At 43.7% G+C, this 24,253-nt stretch overlaps 1 protein-coding gene across 2 annotated transcripts in view; it reads right to left on the bottom strand.

The window, feature by feature from the left end:
* The window catches only part of kcnh2b (potassium voltage-gated channel, subfamily H (eag-related), member 2b), a 326,635-nt gene that overhangs the window by 35,125 nt on the left and 267,257 nt on the right, over positions 1-24,253 (bottom strand). For both annotated transcript variants that reach the window (XM_031836147.1, XM_031836148.1), the window contains 2 exons: positions 4,127-4,549; positions 2,741-3,131 (listed from right to left, as the gene is read on the bottom strand). In XM_031836147.1, the coding sequence (XP_031692007.1) occupies positions 2,741-3,131; positions 4,127-4,549 (814 nt within the window). The remainder of the gene's footprint in view (positions 1-2,740; positions 3,132-4,126; positions 4,550-24,253) is intronic.

Genomic DNA, 24,253 nt, shown 5'->3' with positions numbered 1-24,253 from the left:
ACATGATATGAAGAAAATGTAGTATATTTCAGAACAGAATAGCATACTCTTGAGTTGTCCTTATGTTAGGTCCTGATCTGGTTATGCCAAATGTGTAACGGCTCTCGTCGGTGGAAGGAAGAGTGGACCAAAGCGCAGCGTGGAAAGTGTTCATGATATTTATTTTCAAGAAACACTCAAACAAAAATAACTAATCCAAAAACACGAAAGCCAACAGTTCCATCAGGCACAAACACTAAACAGAAAATAACACCCCACCAAACCCAAATGGAAAAATCACAACTTATATATGATCCCCAATCAGAGACAACGATAGACAGCTGCCTCTGATTGGGAATCACACTCGGCAAAACAACAAAGAAATAGAAAACATAGATTTTCCCACCAGAGTCACACCCTCACCTAACCAAAGATAGAGAATAAATAAGGATCTCTAAGGTCAGGGCGTGACAAAATGGCTGTGGGCTACACAAGATTGACTTAGAATTCCGTGGCATTATTTTATTGTTTGAAAAATACAATTGAACAAAGCTGAATAAAATTGAAAGGATATTTTCTCTCAACGATATGAGGAAGTGCGCGCATGCGGCTATTCTGTGTTGAGCGGTTAACAAATAAATATATATTCCTATATGCTTAATTTAGAGTTGTTCTACAAATGTTGGACTATACTGTATGTTTAGATTTTTAACACATTGTAAGGCTGCATGATGAGACTCTAATGATGATTTGAAAAAAGTCGCTTGAAAGGCCTGAGCTCTGCTTAGTTTTTTATGCAGGCTGTACACACTACATCAGTCTCTCATTCACAATTTGAGAAGCACTTGATAATGCCTAGAATTTCGCTGTGTCATCCCCTTTGTGTGGCCGTAATGCATCCTAAACAAATCCATGCATTTTGTAGCCAGTGGCTGTTGTACCCTTCTCCTTGAGTGCTGCACGCTCCATCACGTGATCGGGTCTTTCTCACAGGCTACAAGTGAAGACAGACACATCGGGGACACATCTGTGCGTGTCCTTATCCAATTCCAAGGTGCATATTGAAGATATTGGAAGAACTGTCCACATTTACTTTTCGACAGCCAACAAGATGAGTAGTCCGAACGAAGACTAAAAGCACTAGCCTATGACAATATGCTATCCCCCATAGTACAAAAGTCGATTCTGTGCGAGAAATAAATATTCTAAACATAGTCTGGGACAGTGGTGGGATGTGATAGATCCCAAATGAATACAACCACTAGCATTAAAAAAACTTTTTTTTACACAATGTGGCTGACGCAACAGATCAGAACGTTTAGACTAAAATGTTGATAAACTATTAGGCTATTTCTTCAAATTATAAGCACAGCAATGTGCACATGGTAGTAGGCTATAAGCGCAAATGTTCCATTAGCAGAAAACACCATTATCAAAAGTGACCACAAACGCAATTATGCATGTAATGCTTTTATTATAAAGGTACATTTTTATGGTAACAAAAGTATCTTCCCGCTAAGTTGAAACTCACGCGTTGCTTATGTATGTAGTTAGGCTCTACACCGCTTGTAAAGCAGATTAATGTGCTTCATTTGAAGAAGTTATTTGGCCACTAGTTGTGATTACAAACCTATTCAAACATTTAGGCCTATGGGCAAGGCTACATGAGGTTGAAAAAGTCACAAAAAAAGGCATTGTTTCTCATGCCGGGCATCATTCACAAGTGATAAGATATAACTCACAAGTGATAGGCTAATATTTAACCCAAAATGGATGAAATATTTTCTTGTTCATCATTAATCTACACACAATACCCCATAATGACAAAGCAAAAACATATTTATTTTTTTGCCAAGAGTGTGCAAAGCTGTCATCAAGGCAAAGGGTGGCTACTTTGAAGAATGTCAATAATAAAATATATTTGGATTTGTTTAACACTTTTTTGGTTACTACATGATTCCATATGTGTTATTTCATAGTTTTGACGCCTTCGCTATTATTCTACAAAATAGTATAAAGAAAGAAAGAACCTGAAATGAGAAGGTGTGTCTAAACCTTTAATGGCACTGTATATGGATGGCTGAAACATCAAGGTGTGAGTGATGAACAATCATCTCCATATGTGTGTTAACTCTGTAGAGATCTGTAAAGAAATCTGGTCATTATCGTTATAGCTTTCTTCCTGCTCCACATGATGTGTGTCTGCAGGCAAACACGACGAGGGAAATTGTTTCATGGAGAGGAAGATATTTTGATAAGTGTATTTATATTAAAAAGATATTAGCTGATGTCTTACTAGGGAATATTTTGCTAATATATTAAGACATGAAATGATAAATGGCTTGATTAAATCCAGTTTCATTAGACAAAATACTTAATTGCATATTTTACCAGAAAACATTTTGACCTTGTGTTAACACTGTCAGACTCGCGACTGCATAGTAATTATCATCATCCACTTAATATTGTAACGTGACAGAATCATCTCTGCACTCCCAACGCTGCGGGATTTGCTTGGTGAGGCAGAAATGTAAAACAGTCCTTCTTTATGGGCCACATCTACATGATCCTTTTTAGACATAAAACCGTAATCTTGACCCTAACACTAAACCTGTTTTTATCCCAAATGTTCATTCAAAGTGTTCGCAGCTACCAAGATAGCAAACACTGCAACAAAACAAGGAACAATTACATTTGAGCAGAGGCGGAGCCACCACATTACTAACCAATCAAATCACAGTAACCCTCCCCCCGTACTTACATCCGATAAGCATGACGCAGATGGAAAAGATCTTCTCAGAGTTGGTGTTGGGGGAGACGTTGCCAAAGCCCACGCTGGTCAGACTGGAGAAGGTGAAGTAGAGTGCCGTCACGTACTTGTCCTTTATGGAAGGGCCCGAGCCCTGCACCGTCTCGTTGTAGTGTTTCCCCAAAGACTCGCCCAGCGTGTGGAGCCAGCCAATGCTGCCGTTGCGCTCCACGCTGCCGATGGCGTACCAGATGCACGCCAGCCAGTGGGCGATAAGGGCGAATGTACACATGAGCAGGAAGAGGACGGCGGCGCCATACTCCGAGTAGCGGTCCAGCTTCCTCGCCACGCGCACCAGCCGCAAGAGGCGGGCTGTCTTCAGCAGGCCTATCAGAGTAGTCGTCTGGCAGGAGAGGAGAAATGGTTTGTTTAGTGTCCGATCTTACCTTGTCAGGGCCCGTGTTGCAGGCTTTTGCTCCAGCCAAGCTTGAACACAGCTGATTCATCTCATCTATGTCTTGATTGAAGGCTGTTATTAGTTGACTGGTTGAATCAGGTGTGTGACTGCTTGACTGGAACAAAAGTCAAAAGTCTGGGCCTTCTGCAGATAAGGTTGGCCACCCCTGATTTAGGAAGTCAGTTCAAAGTTTTAAAGCTTTATTGTCCATTTAGGATAAACAACCTTACTGAAATGTACAGAATGTGCAAATCATCCTCTGCCCCAGACTTGTAACCAATCACAATCCCTCAGCATCAGTTAAATCCTCTCTATTATATACTGTGCTGTTAGTGGGTTCAGTTCAGTTCCCACAAATCACACTTGTCTTAAGGAGCCCCCACCGTGTCAATACACCAAATAAATAAGGACTTGACTACTTCCCTACACGGCAGAAAGCCTAATTTCTCACTTTGCAAGACATTTTAGTGGAAAATGGGGAAAATGTCCACTTCCTTGGCTCACTGGCCACTTCAGGTTCAATTAATTAAACATTGGCAAGAAGGTTGAAAGTACAACCTTTCACAGTTGTTTTTCTGCTCCACAGCCTTCGAGGGGATATCCCTTACTTTTAGTTAATTGGAGGTCCATAAATGATGGACTCAAAGGGAGATTTGACCTTGGAGGTCCCAAAAGCTCAATGCAAATAGTTTTCATTGGTCCTTATTGATTTTCTATAGAGCACTATACCGAATCTAACCACCCTTCAATACGGAATCAAACCTTTCAATTCAAGACTCAACCACAGTTCTTTAGGCATCGAGTCAAAAGTACAATGTAGGCCTTAAGTAGGTCATCATAACATCTGACAATCCTCATAACCCAAGATGCATTCCAACACACAGTAGTCCTCATAAAACTCCTTTACCCACAACGCCCTTCCCCTCCTCCCACTTCCTCACCTCCTCTCCGCTGCGGTAGATGAGCAGGTCGAAGGGAATGGCTGCCACCATGTCGATGAGGAACCAGCCCTTGAAGTAATGGACCGCTATCCTCAGTGGAGCGCTGACCACCTCGTCGTTAGTATTGACGTACGTCGTCCTGAAGTTAATGACGATGTCCACGATGAACATGATGTCCACGATTAGGTCGACCACGTTGAGCGGCGAGCACGAGTAGCCACAGTTCACCATAGCCGCCTCCTCGTGGTCGTTGAGGAGGAAGGCGGCGGAGTAGGGGGTCAAGATAGCCGTGTAGATGACCAGCAGCAGGATGAGCCAGTCCCACACCGCCTTGAAGGGGCTGTAGTGGAGGACGGTCCACTTGTGGATGCGAGGGGCCTGGAGCTTGTACTCTGGCAGGACGTCAGCACCCAGCGACAGCACCTGGTGGGAGAGAGAGGGGGAGGGGTAAGACTTTCTGATCAAGAAGTTGGGTCAATATGATAGAAAGAAAGAGAAAGAAAGAATAAAATAAATTAAATAAATTAAAAAAGGAAAGAAAAGAAAGAAGTGGCCAGGGAAGGACAATATGAATGTTTCCCCAAAACCTCACAATATCGCCTCATAACGCATCTGTGACCCTGTATAAGGTAGCATGGAATAGACAGGAGTTCCTTGGACCGCATGTGCTTCATTCTTTTGGAGGGGAAACAACAACGTTTCACAATTAGAGCAATGTTCAGTGTCCAGTGAGGCTGAAGGAAGCTGTTGTGATAGGAAGGGCTCTCCTAAAGTAATCCCTGAGGCAGAACGGAACAAACAAACGCTCAAACCCGCATGCACGCACATGAACACTCACACACATGCACATTAACAGTCAGATTCATAGCCAGAGCATGCAGTTCCAGTGGATTGGATTTGTTTCAGTAATGTATTCCAACTCCAGTCAGCAGCAATGAAAAATGAAACTAATCACAACAAGAGAGTTATTTCTCCTGGTCCCCCAGAATTAAACAGTAGTGAATCACGCAGCCAGGATGGTGTATTGAACTGATTAGTAATAATGGAACACAGACATAACTCAGTACATCTCCCACTCACGACCCAACATCTAACAGGCAGACACTGTCTCAATAACACTGCTAGGCTATATCATAACAAGGGCATGATGCTGTGAATAGAATCATACCATTTCTGTTACACTTGTTATATACTATGTCACGTACCATCTTAGCTACTATGTAGGTATAGTGCATTCAGCTGAATCAGGGCAGTAAAATGAAGCTTTACCAAACATTCCAAAATCCCAAGGTAAACCATTTTTAAGGGAGCCAACTGTAGCTGAGAGCTTTACTGCTTCTTGTCTGCACTGGTGGGTCTGACCTCCCATTTCCCAGGTTAAGTAGAACAGCCTCCCTGCCTTGAACACACACATCCCTGGGAGAGGACAGATTGACAGACGTTCTCTAACCATCTGTACAAGCATATTGCAACAGAATACACTTGTAGCTAGCTGAAAACACAAGCAGCTTTACAGTGTCTCATGTCACTCGCCCAGAGGTTCTCACACACACACAAATCACATTTTAAACTGGCTACACAAATCACATTTTAAACTGGCTATACAAATCACATTTTAAACTGGCTACACAAATCACATTTTAAACTGGCTACACAAATCACATTTTAAACTGGCTATACAAATCACATTTTAAACTGGCTATACAAATCACATTTTAAACTGGCTACACAAATCACATTTTAAACCGGCTACACAAATCACATTTTAAACTGGCTATACAAATCACATTTTAAACCGGCTACACAAATCACATTTTAAACCGGCTACACAAATCACATTTTAAACCGGCTATACAAATCAGGTTGTAATATTAGCACGGGTATCAATGCAAATATGAAGAATTGCACAATTTCGACACCCACTTGATTATCTTGCTTCATTGAAAGGGGATAACAAGAAGTAGAAAATGAATGCAGAGAATATTTGTGGTTATTCCTGAAATATAGAGCAGGCGGGCTTCCAGAGACAACACAGTGAGACTTTTGGGCCCTTGCTACGTTCTGTATATTCAAGGCACTGTTGTTAAAAAAAAAGGCAGGCAATCTAAGACAAATTCCTATGACTAAGTTCTTAGGGTTGTGGGGCGGGACTGTGAGTAGCTTCTGTGAATGCCACAACCAATTGGGTTTGTTGACTGTAAGCTCTGTGTCACGAGTCACCACTGACATAGAGTGACAGGCAGTGTGTGAGGGTATGGGAGGAGAACTTTCTAGACGCTGTAAGTGACTGAGCTCTCCAGGGCTTAGCAACAGGCTAATAAAAAGGCCGAAATTAATATTAGATTTGGTCAGAGAGAGAGACCTTTTCTCTCTCTGGGTGTAGCAGTGTGACGAGGCCTGAGGAGAACAGAGAGAGCTGGGTAAACAGGGGGCTGTGTGAGCTCCAGTCCACCCGAATAGAACGGCTGAGGTCACAGGTGCAGCTGTCCGACGGCTGCGGCCCTCTCTCTTTTCCCCACCCTTCCCCTTTCCTTATTTCTCTCCCTCCACACCCCAAATACTCAGTGGAATCTGTGTTCTTACTAATCCAGTACAGCTGATGGCTCTTATGGCAAGCCGTTCCCATTCTTGTTGTTGTCATTGTCGTAGAAGTACCCAGCAGAGCATGGCCCTATCACCATAACATCAGAACTAGAGATGGGGAACCCTCTTGCTAATGTGGTGCAGTATCAGCACTTTGACTATGTATGGACCATCATACAAAATACTAAGGACACATTGGTTAGTTACAGTCCTTTATTTAACTGACGTTGTTTCTTTGGGATTCGTTGAAAAATCTCCACCATGTACCAGTTAATAACCAGGAAGATGTGAATTGTGTTGAGGGCTTTGACGTATCTGAGAAAGACATTACACATGATTACCTTTGTAGATGCATCACCTGCAAAAGCCTGTAAAAATACAGTGTGATCTCATTCTGCAATAACAACATTTTGGATCTGCCGTCTATATCACACCATGTTGTCTTGCCCTCAGGTTGAATCAGTGTGGCACCTGTACCCAGAATGCTCCTCTCACTGAGACAGGGGCGATATTTCCAGCTGAGCGTGTCAGACAGACAGACAGGCGGGCTGGGATCGTTCAGGGGGAGGCTCTGATTCACTGGCAGGTCGCCTTTGGGGGTCCATGGGCACGTACGGCAGGTGCTCAGCCAAACAGTGTTCAGTGATTGTGTTAGGAAGGCAGGTGCCGTGCTAGACTGCAGGTAGTGCATCATGCAGAGGTGTGTGTGTGTGTGTGTGTGTGTGAGAGACCTATAATTCACAGTGTGTTGGCCCTTCTCTATGGAGCTGAGTCATGTCAGGTCAAATGTTTCTGAGCTTGACAGGCACTAGGGGTTTCCATCATGCCTCCCACTGACTAATACAAAGGCAGATGGTATTGTTGATGTCATGGATGCAGTGAAACACACGCCAAAGCAACTTTATGCAACTTTGCTTGTAGCAAATGTCCATCATTTCTGGGGGTGGAGGCAGACATTGGAAGACTTACTCAAAAGGACAACCACATCACTAGCCTGGGTGCCAGTTTACCACATGACTAGCCTGGGTGCCAGTTTACCACATGACTAGCCTGGGTGCCAGTTTACCACATGACTAGCCTGGGTGCCAGTTTACCACATCACTAGCCTGGGTGCCAGTTTACCACATCACTAGCCTGGGTGCCAGTTTACCACATGACTAGCCTGTGTGCCAGTTTACCACATCACTAGCCTGGGTGCCAGTTTACCACATCACTAGCCTGGGTGCCAGTTTACCACATCACTAGCCTGGGTGCCAGTTTACCACATCACTAGCCTGGGTGCCAGTTTACCACATGACTAGCCTGGGTGCCAGTCTACCACACGACTAGCCTGGGTGCCAGTTTACCACATCACTAGCCTGGGTGCCAGTTTACCACATCACTAGGCTGGGTGCCAGTTTACCACATGACTAGCCTGGGTGCCAGTTTACCACATCACTAGCCTGGGTGCCAGTTTACCACATCACTATCCTGGGTGCCAGTTTACCACATGACTATCCTGGGTGCCAGTTTACCACATGACTAGCCTGGGTGCCAGTTTACCACATGACTAGCCTGGGTGCCAGTTTACCACATGACTAGCCTGGGTGCCAGTTTACCACATGACTAGCCTGGGTGCCAGTCTACCACACGACTAGCCTGGGTGCCAGTTTACCACATCACTAGCCTGGGTGCCAGTTTACCACATCACTAGCCTGGGTGCCAGTTTACCACATGACTAGCCTGGGTGCCAGTCTACCACACGACTAGCCTGGGTGCCAGTTTACCACATCACTAGCCTGGGTGCCAGTTTACCACATCACTAGCCTGGGTGCCAGTTTACCACATGACTATCCTGGGTGCCAGTTTACCACATGACTAGCCTGGGTGCCAGTTTACCACATGACTAGCCTGGGTGCCAGTTTACCACATGACTAGCCTGGGTGCCAGTTTACCACATGACTATCCTGGGTGCCAGTTTACCACATGACTAGCCTGGGTGCCAGTTTACCACATGACTAGCCTGGGTGCCAGTTTACCACATGACTAGCCTGGGTGCCAGTTTACCACATGACTAGCCTGGGTGCCAGTCTACCACACGACTAGCCTGGGTGCCAGTTTACCACATCACTAGCCTGGGTGCCAGTTTACCACATGACTAGCCTGGGTGCCAGTTTACCACATGACTAGCCTGTGTGCCAGTTTACCACATCACTAGCCTGGGTGCCAGTTTACCACATGACTAGCCTGGGTGCCAGTTTACCACACGACTAGCCTGGGTGCCAGTCTACCACATGACTAGCCTGGGTGCCAGTCTACCACATGACTAGCCTGGGTGCCAGTCTACCACATGACTAGCCTGGGTGCCAGCTTGCTTCTGCTCTCTTGCCAACTCCTTATGGAATTCATATGTCATTTTTAGCATGTTTTGACAATTGAGTAGACAAAAGCACAAACGGATCTGGGACCAGGCTACCACGTGAGGTAAAGGAGTTCAAAACCAGGTAGCCCCGACAAGAGAGTGATAAGATACAGTACCCTTTAGAATCAACGGTTCATCTACATTAGTTTGGCCATATTATGACTAGCCAAACTAATCTCTAACGCACATCTTCCTGGTGATCTTCATAAGCATATTAGAGGTTTGGGGCTAAAGTAAGCATGGCTGCTTCAGTGAGCCTTCAAGTTAAATAGAAAAATTGGGAAGACTTTTAGCTGTAGGCTGATTAGTGAGAGCATTTGGTCTATATATAAAACAGCAACAAAAAAACAAACCCAGTATATACTGCAGGGTCATGAAGAGAGGTCAGACGGAAGCAATGAAATCATCCGCTCTTAGCCTTGGTAAGTCAATGACTCAGTGAGGCATGAGGTTGAACAAGGGTGAGAAACTGGGGTGAGGCTGAATAGGGGTGAGGAGTAGGGGTGAGTATGAGAGAGTATGAGTGAGATGGGTGGAGAGCTGGAGTGAGTTATAGGGGGTGATGTACAGGGGTGAGGAGCAGGGGTGGAGAGAAGGGATAGAGAGCAGGGGTGGAGAGAAGGCGTAGAGAGCAGGGGTGGAGAGAAGGCGTAGAGAGCAGGGGTGGAGAGAAGGGGTAGAGAGCAGGGGTGGAGAGAAGGGGTAGAGAGCAGGGGTGGAGAGAAGGGGTAGAGAGCAGGGGTGGAGAGAAGGCGTAGAGAGCAGGGGTGGAGAGAAGGGGTAGAGAGCAGGGGTGGAGAGAAGGGGTAGAGAGCAGGGGTGGAGAGAAGGGGTAGAGAGCAGGGGGGAGAGAAGGGGTGAGGAGCAGGGGTGGAGAGAAGGGGTAGAGAGCAGGGGTGGAGAGAAGGGGTAGAGAGCAGGGGTGGAGAGAAGGCGTAGAGAGCAGGGGTGGAGAGAAGGCGTAGAGAGCAGGGGTGGAGAGAAGGCGTAGAGAGCAGGGGTGGAGAGAAGGGGTAGAGAGCAGGGGTGGAGAGAAGGGGTAGAGAGCAGGGGTGGAGAGAAGGGGTAGAGAGCAGGGGTGGAGAGAAGGGGTAGAGAGCAGGGGTGGAGAGAAGGCGTAGAGAGCAGGGGTGGAGAGAAGGGGTAGAGAGCAGGGGTGGAGAGAAGGGGTAGAGAGCAGGGGTGGAGAGAAGGGGTAGAGAGCAGGGGTGGAGAGAAGGGGTAGAGAGCAGGGGTGGAGAGAAGGGGTAGAGAGCAGGGGTGGAGAGAAGGCGTAGAGAGCAGGGGTGGAGAGAAGGCGTAGAGAGCAGGGTGGAGAAGGGGTAGAGCAGGGGTGGAGAGAAGGGGTAGAGAGCAGGGGTGGAGAGAAGGGGTAGAGAGCAGGGGTGGAGAAGGGTAGAGAGCAGGGTGGAGAGGGTAGAGAGCAGGGGTGGAGAGAAGGGGTAGAGAGCAGGGGTGGAGAGAAGGGGTAGAGAGCAGGGGTGGAGAGAAGGGGTGAGGAGCAGGGGTGGAGAGAAGGGGTAGAGAGCAGGGGTGGAGAGAAGGGGTAGAGAGCAGGGGTGGAGAGCAGGGGTAGAGAGCAGGGGTGGAGAGAAGGGGTGGAGAGAAGGGGTAGAGAGCAGGCATGAGGTATAGGGGGTGAGGAGAAGGGTGGAGAGCTATTAGCTCCCAGAGTAAGATTTAAACAGTGAGAGTTAAAGTGAGTCCCAAAGTGGTGAGTAGTGTTTGTGTGTAGTGTGTATCCTGCACGGTGCAAACACATTGTATCTGTATACAGGGAAGAATAGAAGCAGGTGAGGTAGCTGGAGGAGGCAAAACAGTGTTTTTATCAACAGTTGCACCTCCAACTGAAGTGATGAGTAATGAATTGTACATTACTGTCTATATTTAGCCTGTTAGAAAAACATAATCACTATGACGTGTCTGTCAGACGTACGCATGACGGCACACACACATATAGTTCAGTGCCTCACCCTTCTCCAGTGAGCCTCCCCTCCCAAAGGACTTATTGGGTTATTTTTAGTGATGTGTGTGAAACCAAACAGCTTTCTACATTTCATAGATATCACAAAAGCTACATTTGAGGCCAACAACCAGGGTTTTAGTGCTGCAGGGGCACAGGGGAGAGCCGCTTCTTCATCTTTTTCAATTTGAGAATACACGGAGCTGGTAAAACTATTTCCGGAAAATGTATTCTGATAAATAAATAAATCATATTTAAATTACCACCAATATTCCATGAAAAACGGTGGAATGACAAACCAAATAAATGTAGCAGTTTAGAGGTAGGTAGATAGTGGTTTCTTCTTCTCTCTGGCGGCGGTGAGAATGATGAAGACATGTAGGCTATGTGTGTGCCCTGGAGGCTTACCACTTTGACCAATCAGAACAATAGATCACCATGTGTTTGCCTTGATGTTCATAACACTCCACGGACCCCCTCTCTACTTTTGCGCAGTGGAACCTAGAACGATATGTGACCACATGGTTACGGCGACACTGTTCTTCCCGAGGAAACCCAAACCAGCGGCCACCACCAGCAACTGCTTGGACTCCGACCACAAGGCACTACAGAGGGTGGTGCGTACGGCCCAGTACATCACTGGGGCCGAGCTTCCTGCCATCCAGGACCTCTATACCAGATGGTGTCAGAGGAAGGCCCAAAACATTGCCTAAGACTCCAGCCACCTTAGTCACAGAATGTTCCCTCTGCTACCGCAGGGCAAACCGGTAGCGAAGCTCCAAGTCTAGGCCCAAAGGTTTTCTTAACAGCTTCTACCTCCAAGCCATAAGACTGCTGAATAGCTATTGAAATGGCTCCCCGGACTATTTGCATTGACACCCCCCCTATTTTTCACGCTGCTGCTACTATCTGTTTATTATCTATGCATAGTGACTTTACCCCGACCTACATGTACATACCTACTGTACCTCAATTACCTCAACTAACATGTACCCCCGCACATTAACTCGGTACCGTTACCCCCTGTATATAGCCTTGTTATTGTTATTTTATTGTTACTCTTTAATTTTTGTTTATTTAGTAAATATTTTCTCTTATTTTTCTTAAAACTGCATTGTTGGTTAAGGGCTTGTAAGTAAGAATTGAATGTTGTATTTGGGCTCACGAGAGAAATAAAATCAGATTTTTTGTTGTTGTTGATTCTATGTCTGTTTTTAAACACAGTTCGTGCAATTTTACATAGTAATGATTTATGTTCACTACTTGGTCAATTGATTATATAGCATCTTTAATCTATGTCAATAAATTCTATGAATTGATAGTTCACCTCTCTGTTGAATTATTTTCTGTAGTAGGGTGTATTGTAACCATGTGTTCAAGCTAATCAAATCAATGTTTATTTATGATACAGTGTATAAGCTACACAATACAATGAAATACCTACCCACAATAAAGCTCTCCTCGCAATCAGTGCAATGATATTAAGCGACATGTAGCCTATATACATTAGGCCTACAAAGAGCTATATACCACATAGTCGTAGGCTTATCAGGCTATACTGCAAATGATTGTTGTTTGTTCCTGGACTAGTCGAATGGTAGAGCTATCTTTCAGGTGTCCTTCAGCACCACCAGCTGGTTCCACTTCTTTAGCATCATTGTGTGATCCTGGCGGTTTGCTTTCAGAAACACGAAGGGTGCTCCAATCGTTTAAAATAACACTCATCAACATGTCGCCTATGTCTAAAATTCCTATTCATCCCTTGTTATTATTATTATTACAAATGGCATATGATCACAGTGATGCACGTTTAGTAAAGTTAGATTAAAGCTGAATGAATGTCTTGCAAGATCACATAAACGATGAATGAGTATTTTACATAATAGAACTGAATAGAATAGCATAGCATAATAGACCTGTAACGTTGTTACATCAAAAACACCAGAAACACCTGATTTCTAGTGAGATTTTAGAATGGTTAGCTGAAGCTGAATAGTCACTCTTTTTTTCTCATGCGCAACGACTAAACAGAGCCGCTAGTCAGGATATATGCTTTGATTGAAACAAAATACAAGAAAGGCTAATAGTTTATCAGCATCTGCTGTAATTCACTCACCAAACAGTCATTCAAGAAGATCTACATGCATATTCTATTCTCATTAAACTGATTGAGATCAAATGATTGGCATGCAGATGCATTCTCACCAGTAAAACATGAAGAATTGTCATTCACAATTGACAGTGATGGCATATTTTTAAATGAGGTATGCCAAACTTGGTGATTGATGGTATTAAAAATAGAAAATGTTCTTGAGACAATATGTGTCGGCATAGGCAGACGTTGCAATTGGAGGATGCATTTTATGCATATTATATATAATGATATTCAATAGGATACATCTGTCGGTATTAAATTCGTTTGAGGAAATGATGACCTCATTTACAACAACAAATAATAACTCCCCCCACCTATAAAAATAGCACTAAAGCCACTGACAACAACACTTTGAAACATAACTTTGTTGCAATGTATCTGCAGTTGTCAGTAGCTATGATAAAAGACAGGCAGGAAAGGATTTCAGATACTGTCTACAACAAACCATGTGAAAAGTTCAAAGTACTCAAGTGTCTCTTTCAGACATCCTTGGATTAAAGCAACCCTAAAATATGAAACAGTTTCCTCCTAATAGCTCTGATATTGAGACATAAAATCGATGACCGGATCAAGCCTTGAGGTACGGAACAACTAATGCTATTACAGAATTGCTGAAAGGAATTCAAGGTCAAAATATTGATGGAACATGTCAACTTGAATTAAGGTGATGTCCAAGAAAAGGGTCAAAAGGGACAGAGCAGAGACGTGTCTATAAAGAAAGACTGTCCATAAATGAAGGCATCGACAACTTCTTAGAGCTAAAAGAAAAAGTCCTCTTCCTCACGATGAAACAAAACAGGCCCAGAGTCGGACATCTTGGCAAACCCAGCTACTTCACGCTGTCAGGGCTCAATATGTCTTTTTCTCTTACCTCATGGTGTGAGCGCTGGCTAGGGGTTGTAAAGCAGGGGGCCATTGTGTGTGCATGCTTTGTACATGTGTGTGTATGTTTTTTGCATGTGTGAACGTGTACAGTGTGTGTGTCTGTGTCTGTGTGTGTGTAACATCACAAGGCTTAGGGGCTCATAACACCACATCCCCTTGATCTAAAAGCCAAACATATTGAAACATTAAACATAGCAGGAAGGGCCTTCTCACCCAGGACAATGTTCCCCTGGTCAAACAGCTCTGCCGTCATCTTCCTAGCTCCCGCATGGCGTTCACTACTTCCATGGCTCTGGCTCCTTTCTCTGCTCTCAGTGGCTGGGTGTCTGGCCATGGAAAGGGCTAGCAGGACCAGCAGGCGGAGCAAGGTGGAATCCTTCATTTATGTTCTGTAACTTCTGAGGACCCTTTGAATTGTAGTGTAGCCGATGAATATGGTTTCATGGTGGCACTCATTTAATGCTGTCCCGGGGACTGCGAGTTATGAGTTAGCCTGGGAGTTGGGGCTAGTAGTGATGCGCAGGCTGACTCATAACCCGCAGTCCCCGGGGTTATATTTAGGGTCATTAAATATTGTGTGGATGAAGGGCAGGTGGGTTGAACAAAGAGAAAACAATACCTTAAAAAATCCATAAATGTATCATTCTTGTGTAATTTATATCTATAGGCTACATTGAGGTTGTTCTTTCCTTATTTTAGGCTATCTGGCAGATTTAGGGCCTAACTGTACGCGTTCCTAATAGCCTACATGCCAATCGCCAAATGCTTTTGGGCACAGGCAATACAAATTTATGTTGATCCACGGAGGCAAAAGGGACAATTCCAGAGTTGAATTCAATAAGAGAAAAGCTGTGAAATAGAGAGTTGAAAATCAAAATAAGGGAGTGCCAGAAAAGTCATGTTCGTGAAAGATTTGGTGATGTAGTAAAAGAGGGTGATAGAAGTGTTATGTGTGATGATTGTGAGGTGCTACACAAATTCGACAGTCACAAGAACGGGACTTCAAATTGCCCTATGGAACGTCAAGGGAACTGTAGCCCACTGTTCAGATGGGTTAAATGGGAACAAAAATCTGGACACTGACAGTAGGTCTATAATCACTCACATAGCCTTAATATGAACTCACGCAGAATGAAGTGATTCTTGCAGTAAAATGATACACCATATACAGGCTACAGTTTAACTCGGGAACAGGAGTGGAGAAATAGGCTGTGATTTCTTTCTTTCAGCATATTCCTAAAGAAAATAACGTGCTTTCTACTCCTTACATTGTCCCTCACTGTCATGGATCCCCCCGTACTGCTGCTCATTCCGTTCACCAGCTCCGGAGGTCTACGTCACTGGCCTTCTAGTCGTCACTGAACTGGATTCATTACAACCAATCCCAGGCTGTCTTGTCTCATTATGCACACCTATTTTCCATTCCCCCTGATTAGTATGTGTATATATGTGCCCCCCGTGGGCGTGGAAAACAGCCTTTTCCACGCCCACGGGCCATTACGAGTATCTCGTAATGCCTTTTGGCCTGTCTAATGCTCCTTCAGTCTTCCAGGCCTTTATTAACAAAGCTAATGGGCAGGTGGAGAGGGTCAATCTGGAAGTGGGCAGGTTCCTGCGGTGTTACTGTCAGGACCGCCGGGGGAGTGGGCGGATTTTCTACCTTGGGCTGAGTACGAGCAGAATTCCCTCCACCACTCCTCCACTAACCTCACTCCTTTCCAGTGCGTGTTGGGGTATCAGCTGGCCCTGGCACCTTGGCATCCGAGCCAGACCGAGGCCACTGCGGTGGACGAGTGGATTCAGCGCGCTGAGGAGACCTGGAACACTGAGCACACTCGCGTCCAGCGGGCCATGCGTCGGCACAAGGAAAAGGCCAACCACCACCGCAGTGAGGCGCCTGTCTTCTCTCCAGGCGACTGGGTCTGGCTCTCCACCCGGAACCGGCCCCTCCACCTGCCCTGCCGGAAGCTGAGCCCGCGGTTTGTGGGGCCGTTTAAAGTCCTGCGGAGGATTAATGAGGTAAAGTACCGTTTGCAACTCCCTGCTGATTACCGCATTAACCTGACTTTTCATGTGTCTCTCCTCAGGCCAGTGGTGCCTGGTCCCCTTGCTGAGGCTGGACCCAGTGACGCCCTGCCTCCTCCTCTGGACATCGAGGGAGGTCCGGCGTACTTGGTCAGTGAAGTCCTGGATTCGAGGCATCAGGCGGGGCATCTCCAGTACCTCATCAACTTGGAGGGGTACGGCCCAGAGAAGCGGTGCTGGGTTCCTGCGGTGGACATCCTGGACGCTTCGCTGACCAGGGAGTTTCACCGTCCGCGCCCTGACCGACCCGCACTGCGTCCCTGTGGTCGTCTCCGAGGCCGGTGTCATGCTGGTGCAGCGCTGGATTCATTACCACTAACCTCGGACTGTCTTGTCTCATTACGCACACCTGGTTCCAATTCCCCCACATGTGTGTGCGTGTATATATATACACACACACACATGTGCCCTCTGTTCCCCTTTGTCCTTGTCGGTTATTGTTACCATGTCCGTTGGTCTTGTGAGCACCTGTGCTGTTGTATCGGCTTCCATGCTACGTGTTATTGTGCACTTGTTTTACGGGTCTCGTGTATTATTTAGAGGTTTACACCTCGCTCTTTTGTTTGGGTGGAGAAAATAAAAAAAACTATTACGTATTCCTGCGCTTGTCTCCTATCTTTATACAGCGAGACATAGACACCCAAAGTACTCGTTACATTTTAAATGCTTAGCAGGACAGGACAATTGTATAATTCACGCACTTATCAATAGAACATCCCTACTGCCTCTGATCTGGTAGACTCACTAAACACAAATGCTTTGTTTGTAAATTATATCTGAGCGTTGAAGTGTGCACCTGGCTATCTGCATTTTTTTATTTTATTAATTTGAAATGATTTATAGTTTACTTTTTATACTTAAGTATATTTCAAACCAAACACTTTTAGACTTTTACTCAAGTAGAATTATAATGGGTGACTAACTTTAACTTGAGTCATTTTCTTTTAAAAGGTCTTCTTTGGGCTAGGAATTCTCCGGTTGGAAAATTATTGAAGATTTATGTTAAAAACATCCTAAAGATTGATTCTATAAATTGTTTGACATGTTTCTATGGACTGTAACGCAACTTTTTGACTTTTCGTCTGCTCCTAATGATCGCGCGTCATGAATTTGGATTACTGGGCTAAACCCGCGAACAAAAAGGAGGTATTTGGACATAAATGATGGACATTATCGAACAAAACAAACATTTATTGTGGAACTGGGATTCCTGGGAGTGCATTCTGATGAAGATCATCAAAGGTAAGTTAATATTTATAATGCTATTTATGAATTCTGTTGACTACACAACATGGCGGATATCTGTTTGAGTTGTTTTGGTCTCTGAGCGACGTACTCAGATTATAGCATGGTGTGCTTTTTAAATAAAATAAATAAATAATAAATAAAATAAAAAAATCTGACACAGCGGTTGCAATAAGGAGAAGTGTAGTTATAATTCCGTGCATAATAGTTGTGTCTTTTATCAACGTTTATTATGAGTATTTCTGTAAATTGATGTGGCTCTCTGCAAAATCACTGGATGTTTTGGAACTACTGAACGTAACGCGCCAATGTAAAATTAGATTTTTGGATATAAATATGAACTTTATCGAACAAAACATACATGTATTGTGTAACATGAAGTCCTATGAGTGTCATCTGATGAAGATCATCAAATGTTAGTGATTAATTTATCTCTATTTCTGATTTTTGTGACTCCTCTCTTTGGCTGTAAAAATGGCTGTGTTTTTCTGTGACTTGGCTCTGACCTAACATAATCGTTTAGTTTGCTTTCGCTGTAAAGCCTTTTTGAAATCGGACACTGTGATGGGATTAACAAGAAGTGTATCTTTAAAATGGTGTAACATACTTGTATGTTTGAGGAATTTTAATTATGGGATTTCTGAAAGCGCCCTGCCCTTTCACTGGCTGTTGTCATATCGATCCCGTTAGCGGGATCTCAGCCCAAATTAAAAGGTATTTTTACTTTTACTCGACGACAATTGGGTACTTTTCCCACCACTGGTGCGATCTTTATCAGCATCGTAAAAGCTGATAAAAACATGTTGGGTCGTTTTCAAAGCTTTCCATCAAACTGATGTAATTTGGACATTTTGCACAGAAATGATTTCCCGTTTTTTTTATCCCCGGTCCTTAAACATCTTTGTTCCACGAAAGAATTAGAGATGACAAAGAACTTTACCAATGTCAATTAGAATTAATGATTCAATCGATTTATGAAATAATTTTGGTGAGCAAGGGTTAATTTAGTCTTCTAGGGCAACATATAATGACAGAAGAGAAGCTGCATATACTGTAGGCAATCTAATTCTAGACAAGTTGACTAACAAATAGCCTTCCAAAATGTCGGAAATAAACAGAAACATTTAAATCAGGCAAAATAAATTGTTCCTGCGTCCATGACTATAGCCTATAATGCATTTTCTACATTAGCGGGTTAGGGCCAGGTGCGGGCCTCAGATTTTCACTTTATCACATATAGTCGGGCGGTTCCGGATGGGTTAATAGCAATTACGGGAGGGTGTGGATGAACAAACAGCTGACCCGCGCACCACTAGGAGCTAGGGGTGGATTTGGCATTCAGTGCGTCTGTCAATGGAGACTACAAGGTCAGGAAGTTAGAAGCAACAGAGAATTGATGCAGGACAGGCAGTGTAATGTCACCTCTGAGGTCACTTCCTATCGGCACGGCTCTGTACTTTTACCACCCTCTGATTCCGTCTCTCAGGAAGAGAATGTGAAGATTACAAGGACCGCAACAGCAGGATTCGGATACCTAAAATGCCAGTCCATCTATTTAAGTGTTGATTTGAAGTAGCGTTTTGGGCCAATTCCATTTCTCACATTCTAATTAATTTGGCAAGGTACCTCAGGTAGATGCTAAAACATGGCGTCAAAACAATCCCAATCAGAACAGACAAAGAAGAGATTTGCCAAAGCCCCGAGAGAATAGTGGAGAGCTTTTGGTCTGGTGAATGCTGTATTTATAGTCCTTTATTGATTAGTTTACTTTCGTCTCAATTGGCGCGAGTAGAGTGTGGAGACATAGAAGTGATTTCTGGCCAGTCCACAGCCAGAAAATACCCTGGGAGAGTGGCCACAGACTTTGCTTACTGTCTTCTACTGTGATGTCATCCTCAACATTAGAGAACTGTTCGTCCTCAACTTTCGATCCAGCTTCTCACTTCCTTGTTGCATCGTCAATATCATATTCTTGCCGAATAGAGATGCCAGACCTTGATAACTATATGGGAACTTGCGTTTTAAGGCCAAAGCAAGAACAAGAAAATCCCTGATGCACAAACCCTCATTGCAACCCCAATGAAGTGATCAAACAGCCTCTCTCCTTTGAGCTTCACTGCTTTGTTTTTAATTAGCAATCAAAGTGATAGCTAATTAAATTAGCCTCTGAGTGTAGTGAGTGGACACCCTTTGGCTGCTCTCTCTCTCTCTCTCTCTCTCTCTCTCTCTCTCTCTCTCTCTCTTCTCTCTCTCTCTCTCTCTGTGTGCACTGGGTGATGGGAGATATGCCCTGGGCCTATATCCACAAAGCATTTCAGACTATGAGTGCTGATCTAAAATCTGTTTTTCCTTTAAGATCCTAATGAATACGATTATATGGACAGATGTGGGGGGTGGGAGGACAATGTGCAGGGCACCCATGCAGCTGGGAAGTGACAGGTCTCTACACACATACCTACAGGCTGTGTGAGTGTGAGTGTGGCACAGGTTTACATTAACTGTGCACATTAAAAAGACATTAGCTTTGCCTGGTCCGTCTTGCAGTGAAGAATGTGGATGAGAAATAACAGTAGTCAGCAAAAAAAAAGAGGTATAAATCAGCAACCAGCATGGGCCAATTTACCGCTGTGGTACGTCACACAGTAAGGTCACCATGATGATAGATGGACTGCCATCTCTGTGTACGGTTATAGGAATGGCCTCCTCTTCCCTCAAGTCCTGGGTCACGTGGACACTACCAGACTCAACACACACAAACAAGTCCTGTCACAAAAATCATGTCATGTGAGTGTACCAAACCAAGTATAGAAGGCTACCAAAGGAAATCTAAATCTAGATGCATACTAACAAATCTCACTGTTAGAAAAAGCCAATGGTGTCAGAGTGTATAAGACAGGCCGTTTACATCACTAGCATGTTGTCGTGCCTTTACTATCATTAAACTGAAGACTTGTAGTTTTTATCAAAGATTCTCTGTAATTAGTATTACGCGATCAAACTGATAACTAGGAAGTCGGGACACCAAGGAAAATATTCAGATTACAAAGTTATAATTTCCCAATATAACCTTTCAGATATTTTCATATCTGATCCATAGTCTTCTGATTAATGAATTATTTACTTTACCTCACGTTAGTATCATTCCAAACGTCGTAAATTGTTGGTTATCTGCACGAACCCAGTCTTCACTATGAGTCAGCCGTACATCAATAGTCTTAAATCATTGATTTATTACTAACTAAGTAATTCACAGAAATGCACACAAAGAAATGATAAGGGAATGTGCCCTAGTTGGCTAAACTGGCATCGCGGCTTGGTGGAAAAAAGGGGGAATCAGCTGAGAAGTCACTACAGAGTGGTAATTATAACAATTGAAATGCTAATCCTTTACACATGAACGCTCACTCATTCGGGAACAATTGCAATCAATATATATATCTACGCTCAGTGTGTCGTCTTGATCGCTGTTGAAAAGTTAGTTTCTGTTGGAGAGTTTCCATCCTCTCTCTCTCTCTCTCTCTCTCTCTCTCTCTCTCTCTCGCGGTTAGGGTGGATTGTTCAGAGTGACATTCATTCATTCGTTATAGAAGGGCTGTTTCGGCAGTTGTCTTTCTTCGCGTTCAATGATACCGAATTCCTAGATGCCGGCTAGTAATTAGACTTGTTCTTATTCTGTCGGTATCGATAGTCTAAGAATTTAACCACGTGGTATGGTTAAAAGATTCAGCAATGGTCTGCAACCTTTGTCGTCTTGTGATTGAGAGAAAACATGGTCTACCTAGAATTTCTCAAAGTTGGGTTTTATTCGGAATTGCAGAAAAGGGGCTGTCCCAGGATGCCTGACCCCAACTGGGCTCATGAGCAGTCCTGTGATTTAGTTCAACTCAAAAGGGAATTGGAGTTTCCTTCATTAAACAGTCCAAAATCACATTACACGATTTTACAAACAGTATCATACTCACTCATTCATCTTATACAACAATTAGATGTAAACCTCATATCTGAGGCTATTATATAAACAGTGTTATGGTAATGTGGCCGCACCATCTCCCATGAGCTTCCCCAAGTTGTAACAAATGGACCAGTTTGTAGCTGGATTCTTCACCGATCTTTTATACTTTCTCCGGAAAGTAAATGTTGTTCGGACCTCAAGTTCTGTGAGGTGGAAGAAATTCCTTTGTTCTCTATGAAACTTCACTCTCTCTCTATACTGTGTGGCCATGAGGCAGGGTCTTCCCTAGGAATTTACAAGCTCACTCTGACCACAGCAGTCTGGTTGTAGAAGCAGAGAGCGGGGGATGGTGATCGCTGTACCCAAAGAGGGCAATGTCATGACAATGTCTAACCCCACAGCTCTCGCCGCCATCTAAGCACATTCTTACAACACTACTACACTCTTCTAAAAAAGGTGCTATCTATACCCTAAAAGGGTTCTTCGGCTGTCCCCATAGGAGAACCCTTTGAAGAACCCTTTTTTGGGGTTCCATGTCAAACCCTTTCCACAGAGAGTTCTACATGGAACCCAAAAGGGTTCTACCTAGATCCAAAAAGGGTTCTACCTGGAACTAAAAAAGGTGATCCTATGGGGACAGACCTTTTTTCTAAGAGTGTACAACATGACCGGCCATTTATGAGAACCTTCTGTGTTTCCCTGCATGGCAGACTGTGCCTGTTTGTGATTTAATATGTGTAGGGTCCCCCCCTCTGTCTGAGAGACTACCTGTTTGTGATTTAATATGCATAGGGTCCTCCCCTCTGTCTGATAGACTACCTGTTTGTGATTTAATATGCGTAGGGTCCCCCCCTCTGTCTGAGAGACTACCTGTTTGTGATTTAATATGCATAGGGTCCTCCCCTCTGTCTGATAGACTACCTGTGTGTGATTTAATATGCGTAGGATCCATAATGCATGCTGTACCTGTGTGTGATTTAATATGTGTAGAATCCATAATGCATGCTGTACCTGTGTGTGATTTAATATGTGTAGGGTCCATAATGCATGCTGTACCTGTGTGTGATTTAATATGCATAGGGTCCTCCCCTCTGTCTGATAGACTACCTGTGTGTGATTTAACATACGTAGGGTCCATAATGCATGCTGTACCTGTGTGTGATTTAACATACGTAGGGTCCATAATGCATGCTGTACCTGTGTGTGATTTAACATACGTAGGGTCCATAATGCCTGCTGTACCTGTGTGTGATTTAACATATGTAGGGTCCATAATGCATGCTGTACCTGTGTGTGATTTAACATATGTAGGGTCCATAATGCATGCTGTAATATCATATATAATATGAAGTGAACACGATGTCCCTCTGAAAATAGCACTATTAGCAGTTCTTAAAGGAGGATCTATATAAAGTCTGGGTTGACAGGTAATATTGTTAACCAGCCGAGGTCCAGGGCTGTTAGGAGTTGAAGAGCTCCTTATTACTGGGAGGAGAAAAAGACTGTCCTTGAGTTAAGAGTGATGCAAGACTCTTTTTGGATTGTTTCTCTATGGCTGCGGCACCACTGCAGTGGAGTGAAACATCATGGGAGCAGAGAGATTCCTCATTATCACTATCATGCATTGACTGATTGATTGAATGACTGAATTGATTTGATCATTAGAAGTAGAAGGCTGCTCCAGCAGTAGACAACAGAGTTCTTCATTCCAATTGATGGTTGCTTTGTGAGCCCCAAATCATATGTTTTGAATACTAACATGGGCACCCTCAAAGACATCAAGAGATATCACCCAAGGCACTATTTCAGGGCACCTTTATTAGGCTAAACGCAAAGTAAAACGAAATGATTTGAACCCTGCATTTGGTAAATAAACCCTGACATTTAAGTGGGCTAAAGCCATTGCCATTTAATTCTGCTGATCAAACTCAAATCAATCAACGTGTATTGGTTGTGTACACAGATTTGAGCTCCAACAGTGCAGTAATACCATTTTTTTTAAACAATACACACACAATCCAGAAAATAAGAAATAAATGAAAAATGAAGAAATGTCAAAGTAATATAAATATATTTATATATAATGGAGTGTAAAGACAGTATGGACAGTATATGAATACAAAAGCTGTATACAGCCGTAGTTATAGTACATAGGATGTGTCACGACTAGAATACAGTATCTACATATAAGGTGGGTAAAACAGCATGTCAACATTATTAAAGTGACCAGTGTTCAATGACTCTCTGTACATAGGGCAGCAGTCTCTAAGGTGCAGGGTAGAGTACCGGGTGGTAGAACAGTGACTAAACTGTAGGGATTAGACACCAACCCTGTATAAACACATTTAATTTGGAATTGGACACGATACTTACTGATGCCATGTGTTACAGTAGCTGTCGTGGAACATTCTTCCGGCACTAATGGAACTCATAAAAAAATCAGGGGCTTCAATTTCTACTGTAAACGTGATGGCGTGGGGACCTTAGGTCTTTCTACATCAACCAACTCTATATTGGCTGTTATTTCGGGAGCGTTCGGGCTTGATACCCTTTTTAATATTGGAAGTACGACTCATGGCTCATTTAAAATATAGGCCCATATGAAAAAAATACTAGTTTACTATAGAACACAACAGTATTTACCATAGAATTCTATAGTAAACTGTAGTATACTGTTTAATGCTATACCACACACTGTAGTATACCTCGATCATGTGTAGTGTAATATTGTAGTATACTGTAGAAGACTACAAGTAAACACAACAAAATTATCCGTAAAAAAAACTCTGTGATAAATACCACAGTAATGTCTGCAAAAACACCTACGTCCCACAAAACCAATTTTTTAACTATAGTAA

This window comes from Oncorhynchus kisutch, linkage group LG11 (genome assembly GCF_002021735.2).
Source record: "Oncorhynchus kisutch isolate 150728-3 linkage group LG11, Okis_V2, whole genome shotgun sequence".
Lineage (NCBI taxonomy): Eukaryota > Metazoa > Chordata > Actinopteri > Salmoniformes > Salmonidae > Oncorhynchus > Oncorhynchus kisutch.
The sequence above is the reverse complement of the archived record's forward strand: the minus strand, read 5'-3'. Positions and strand labels throughout refer to the sequence as shown.